This window comes from Balaenoptera musculus, chromosome 20 (assembly GCF_009873245.2).
Source record: "Balaenoptera musculus isolate JJ_BM4_2016_0621 chromosome 20, mBalMus1.pri.v3, whole genome shotgun sequence".
Classification (NCBI taxonomy): domain Eukaryota; kingdom Metazoa; phylum Chordata; class Mammalia; order Artiodactyla; family Balaenopteridae; genus Balaenoptera; species Balaenoptera musculus.
Genome location: NC_045804.1, coordinates 19,848,603 through 19,854,596, shown reverse-complemented (window position 1 = coordinate 19,854,596; position 5,994 = coordinate 19,848,603). Strand labels below are relative to the sequence as shown.

Genomic DNA, 5,994 nt, shown 5'->3' with positions numbered 1-5,994 from the left:
GAAGCAAATTTAACAGAATTGCTCTTTCAGAAAAGAATGATCACTCATCAAAGCCTCTGAAAGATTAAAACTATAATTCTGAAAAATAATTTTTTTTTGCTTTGCTCCACCTTTTTTTTTTTCTTTTTTTTCTTGATACAGTAAATGCCCCGAGGCGCTGACCCAGCTTCAGAAAAAGAGCCAGTAGAGTGGATTCGGGAGGAAAAAAAAATATATCCAATTGAGGATGAGCAAAAGGGTAACAGGGATTAAGAACTGACATGGAAAAGGAACACCCTAAAAGTATGTATATAAGGGCCAAAAAGGCAGCTTGCAAATAGGCTCTTCCCGATCACCTCTCCTCCTCACCTGGACAAACCAACCCTTTGCAGGAACACCATGTCTTGCTCATCTCGCGTGTCCTCCTCCAGGGCTGGTGGCAGCAGCTTCAGCAGAGGAAGCAGATGCAGTCTGGGGGGAGGCTCTGCCCGGGGATTCCGAGGAGGGGCCGGCAGCTGTGGCCTGAGTGGGGGCTCCAGCAGGGGCTTTGGAGGCAGCTCTGGAGGGGGTTTTGGTAGCTGCTCAATAGGGGGCAGTTTGGGAGGAGCTTCAGGCTCTGGGATTGGCTTTGGTGGAGGTGCTGGATTCGGCAGGGGGTGCTAGCGGAGGCTTCTACAGCTATGGTGGTGGTATGGGTGGTGGTGTTGGCCATGGGGGGCTTTTCTCTGGAGGTGAAAAGCAAACCATGCAGAACCTCAATGACTGGCTGGCCAATTACCTAGACAAAGTCAGAGCCCTGGAGGAGGCCAACGCTGATCTGGAGAACAAAATCAAGGAGTGGTATGACAAATTTGGGCCTGGGTCTGGAGACGGTGGAGCTGGAAGAGATTACAGCAAATACTATCCAATCATTGAAGATCTTAGGAATCAGGTGAGACACTAGCCATGGCTGAATTTCTATTACTTCTGTAGCTTTCCCATGTATTCAGATCATGGACCATAATGATGAATTTAAATCAAGGAATTATTTGAAAATATATTTGTTTTGTTGTATATGTAAAATGGGACTTGGTGTGCTTTAACTATGACAGTATTGTATACACGACATCCAACCACATTAATTTTGTTTGCATCTTACATTTGAGTGTTTCTACATAAGAGTAAAATTTATACAATGCCAGGTAGCTAATTAACGTAAGAGTAATGGCTATGAGTTGACACAAGCTTCATCTAATTATTTCATGATTAATTCTGGCAGGTTGACGTATTTTAGTGTCTTGCTAGATTTAAATAGTCTTACAACTATTTTTCTTCCTAGAAAATCTGGTGCAAATATTGTATGAGAATGTGGTGGAATCTAAAATGTTTAGCCACGGTTGTATGGGAAGTATATTTTTAAAGACTTTTTTGGAAGTGGAATTCATGTTTCACACTGTTTCTGAAAGAGCCCATAGAACAACTGATCTTGCAAAGCAGCAGAAATATTCAGAGGATTGTGTTCTGTAAAACAATGTTCCATGCCCATTCCAATAAATGTGCAAGCTGTTAATTTTTGCAGAAAGATATCTAAATACATTAGGATTATCAATGCAGCCGTCATTACTAAGCAAATTTTCAAAGCAATTCACCTTTAAAAGATAACTCAGGAGACATCCACTCTCACAGGTGGACATGTAGACACAGGTAAAAAGCATCCATGATTTATTCACTATTATTGTCTTTTCTAGATCCTTACTGCCACTATTGAAAATGCTGGAATTGTTCTGCAAACTGACAATGCCAGACTGACTGCTGATGACTTCAGACTGAAGTAAGAAAAATGAAGACTTGAAAACAAACGTCCTAGGGGAAATAAAATTCAATCCCTTGGCTTAGTTTACTCTAAATTTTAAAGAAACCTTTTAGGGAATCAAGACCTGAATTCACAAACATCCCAAGGGTACATTTTAAAAACCATCATTCCACCAACAAGAAAAGAAAGGCAATTTCAGGATGAAATTTTTGTTATCAAAAATATTGGCCATCAATAGAATTAATGTAAGGCTCAGATTTTTCTTTACAAGGGAAAAACCCCTAAGAGAAAACTTAGCCTTCAATGATCAAATTGCTCAGGGGAGAAAATATTTTCTTGACTATGTAAGAATGGACTGTACTCTTTGAAATGGGCTGTACTGTACCCTTCCAGATACAAGAACGAGCTGCATCTCCGGCAGACCGTGGAGGCTGACATCAATGGCCTGCGGAAAGTCCTGGTTGACCTGACCATGACTCGCTCTGACTTGGGAGATGCAGATTGAAAGCCTCACAGAGGAGCTGGCCTTCCTGAAGAAGAACCACCAGGAGGTAGGAACACGGTCCACGATTAAATGACTCTGGCCTACAGAGTTTCCCCCACATCCGTTCTATGACAGTAAATTCCATCTGGATGGATTTCCAACTTCTATAACCAGGGGAGAAAAGTAATGATGAGAAAATTATATGTGAATTTGTTGGGTTCTTTTTTCCCTTCAGTGTCCTAGTTTCAACTTTTTGTTGGCTTAAGCACATTTTAGGAAGTCATTGCTTTTCAGTTTTCATCACTCTGGTCTATTTTCCCTTCATGCTAGGAAATGAAGAGTATGCAAGGAAGCTCCGGAGGGGATGTGACCGTAGAACTGAACCCAGGGACAGACCTGACTAAGTTACTGAATGACATGAGGGCACAGTATGGGGAGCTCGCTGAGCAGAACCGCCGCGAGGCTGAAGAGCAGTTCAACAAGCAGGTAGATCATCACCCTGAGCCTCCGAGCCCTGCCCGCGGCCACACACGTGCCACTTCCGCTCATCTCATCAGCCCCATCTCATCAGCCCCATCTCATCATCAGCCTGCAACGAGGCTGCATTTTATTTGTATTTAGAGCGCATCTCTGCAAGCACAGATCTCTACCGATGCTGATGCCAGGTCAGCCAGTTCCACCAAGAATGAGATCACAGAACTGAAACGCACTCTGCAAGCCCTGGAAATTGAGCTGCAGTCCCAACTGGCCACGGTTTGTGCAAAGAGCTTTTCAAAAATCTCCAATGGAGCGATTCGGTTTTCTTTGCCAAGATGTTCCACTTGGCACATAATAAAAGCAGGATTAGGGAGGACTGTATTGCGGTTGTCGAAAGCATAAGACATTCCAGTTAAAAGTAATATATATTTCCATAAAAGATTTCATTTTTAAAAAGTAATGGCAGCAAAAATTAAGGAAGCAATGATAGAGCAATAGAGGTTGTAACTCATGGAAAGTGCATTTCTCCTAGTATCTTATAAAATGTATTTTTTTAATCATCCAATGATTTATTTTCATCATGAAATTTTTATTTGCTTTTTCCCTTAGAAAAGCTCCCTGGAAGGGACCTTGGCTGACACGCAGGCTGGCTACATGGCACAGCTGTCACAAATTCAGATGCAGATCAGCAGCCTGGAGGAGCAGATCTGCCAGATCCGGGGTGAGACTGAATGCCAGAACACAAGAGTATGAGCAGCTGTTGGACATCAAGACCCGCCTGGAGATGGAGATTGATACCTACCACCGCCTGCTTGATGGAGAAGGAGGGTAAATGAAAGGCAGGAACATGCTAAACGCAGACCTTGGTGTATTTACATTATGAAACCAAAAAGGGGTTTGGGGACCAGACTTGTATTTATAAAGTAAGAGAGTCCAATCAAATGGCAGCTGCCTTCATGGGAAAGAGCCCTCTGCATGGAGGGTTTCTCCTGCCTTTGCAAACTGCAAAGGAAAACAATTCTTTTTTTCTCCAGTGGTTCTGGTTTTGGAGGATCTAATTTTAGAAACTCGGGATCAGAAACACGGGGTCCAGAAATACCGGATCCAGGGATTCATCCACGTCTAGTGACTCAAGATCTGGAAGCTCTGTCCAAGTTCTGTCCGAGGAAGATGTAGATTTTTTTTTTTCATGTTCCTGATAATTTTATAATTGAAACGTAAAGGCACACATTGCTGTCATATAAAAAGTGTATACTAGTGTTCACGTCATCTTACCCAGACAGAACATACTCAGTGAATGCATTTGGATTTCTCCTGATCTATGTTTCTGTGACAGTTTCCAGGCTGACATTGTGATTCTTTGATTTTCAGATCCAAGCAAGACTAGAGTGACTAAGACCATCGTAGAGGAGGTGGTGGATGGCAAAGTTGTCTCATCTCAAGTCAGCAATGTTTCTGAGGTGAAACTGAAATAGGCAATTTCCAGATCAACAAGAGTGTCCTTCAGAGAAAAAAATCTAAAAGACACGAATGAAGAAGTTGCATCAATCTAGCCATCTTTCCGGATAACTTCGGGAAAAAGTTTCCAGACAGAAATAGATGACTAACCAATTTTTCTGCATCTTTTTCTTTTCTTGTTAGAATTTTCTTGAAAAAGTTGAAATGACAGCTTTGCTCTAATTGTTTCTATGCTTCAATAAATTTACTTTTGCAAGTCAACTAAATTATTTCTGAATTTTTTTAAAGAAATGCAATATTTTACCCAGAAATGAAGCTCTAGATTATGATCTAGCTGCACTATCGTTACAAATAATAATGTACACATTATTCATTATTTACATAGTGTCTTCTTCATGAGAATGAAAATTATAGCCATTTTGTATGTGGGAAATTTTAACATCACATTAGAACTCAGTGATAGCTGAAATTAGACCTCAGTGTCCCTAAAACTACAGCCAACAGCTTAGCCCACCAAAAAAGATGAGATTGAATAATCAGTCTTTAATTAATTAATGTCTAGTTTCTTTATGTCCATCACTGAACTGAGTATTTCATGAGATAAAAAGAAACATAAGGGACTTCCCCGGTAGTCCAGTGGGTAAGACTCTGCTCTCCCAGTGCAGGGAGCCCGGGTTCGATCCCTGGTCAGGGAACTAGATCCCACATGCTGCAACTAAGACCCGGTGCAGCCAAAATTAATTAATTAATTAGTTAATTTTAAAAAAAGAAACATAAGATATACCTCCTACTTCAAGAAGCTTACATTTTAGATGGAGAGGAAAGCTAAAAACACAAAGAAGATAGCAGACAATACAGGATGTTAACAGTGAAGGGCTTGATTCCACAGTATCCACCAGAAGTGCCACAGGAATCTGACAGTGCATGTTTGCAGAGCATTTAGGAGGCTGGTCAAAATAAAAGTCTTGGGAAGGAAGATGGGATATGTGATATGGTGCCAGATTTCCAAAAACCTTGAAAGTCCCAAACGGAAGAGATGCTCAGATATTTGCTCCCTTGTCAAATCTAGCCACACCTCTAACCAAAAATTGTCACTTAGCCAAGCTGGTGTTTCCTATTCCCACTCTCCATTGCTGAAGTCTTTTACCCCATGGGTGGTCCACAGAGCTCTGTCTTGTCTTGCTTGGGAAACGAAGCCTGTTAAAGTAGGGTAGCGGGTGGTACAGGTCAGTCTCAGGAAGAAACAGGCAAAGGACAAAGCCAGGCTGGGTAAGGACTTTCCCACTCAAGGAATTTAATATGACCAGACCACAAATCAGATCATCAATCCCACAAGCCAGTCCTTAAGAAAAGGACATGGGACTTGGCATAAAAACCCAAATTAAAAATTACAAAAGAGTAAACCTGAACGTAATTCATGTAAATTGTACCTTCAAATATAAAATCAATAAGAGCTGCATGAGAGTATCAAACCTTAATAATAAAAACAACCAAATAATGTAGTTTGTTTTCCTCTAGGCACATTGAATAAAACATTAAAAAATGAATCTGTAGGCACTCCGTAACCGCAGAATGAAGTTAATAGCTAAGCATCAACCACTATTCAGACAAAAAGAGCAATACTGTCTTAAGTCAAACATATGTTTCCCATCAAAGCATTACAGCAAATTAGACCTTGGATGTTTCTCCTCTACTGAAAAGTTAAGAAACATGAACTCGCTGATTCAGCCTGGATTAAAGACAGAAGGACAGACATGGAAACCAGCTGTATGTGGCCCCCCATCACAGTCACATCGGGAAAGCC

General features: G+C 41.2%; 1 protein-coding gene across 1 annotated transcript; it reads left to right on the top strand.

The window, feature by feature from the left end:
* The first annotated feature begins 378 nt into the window (after window positions 1-378).
* Window positions 379-4,207, top strand: LOC118886354 (keratin, type I cytoskeletal 24-like). The gene is given in 12 exon segments (XM_036835978.1): window positions 379-629; window positions 631-910; window positions 1,707-1,789; window positions 2,165-2,261; window positions 2,263-2,322; window positions 2,586-2,741; window positions 2,877-3,008; window positions 3,342-3,476; window positions 3,478-3,560; window positions 3,767-3,815; window positions 3,818-3,886; window positions 4,076-4,207. Coding segments are annotated over 12 exon segments (1,527 nt in total).
* The last annotated feature ends 1,787 nt before the right edge of the window (window positions 4,208-5,994 follow it).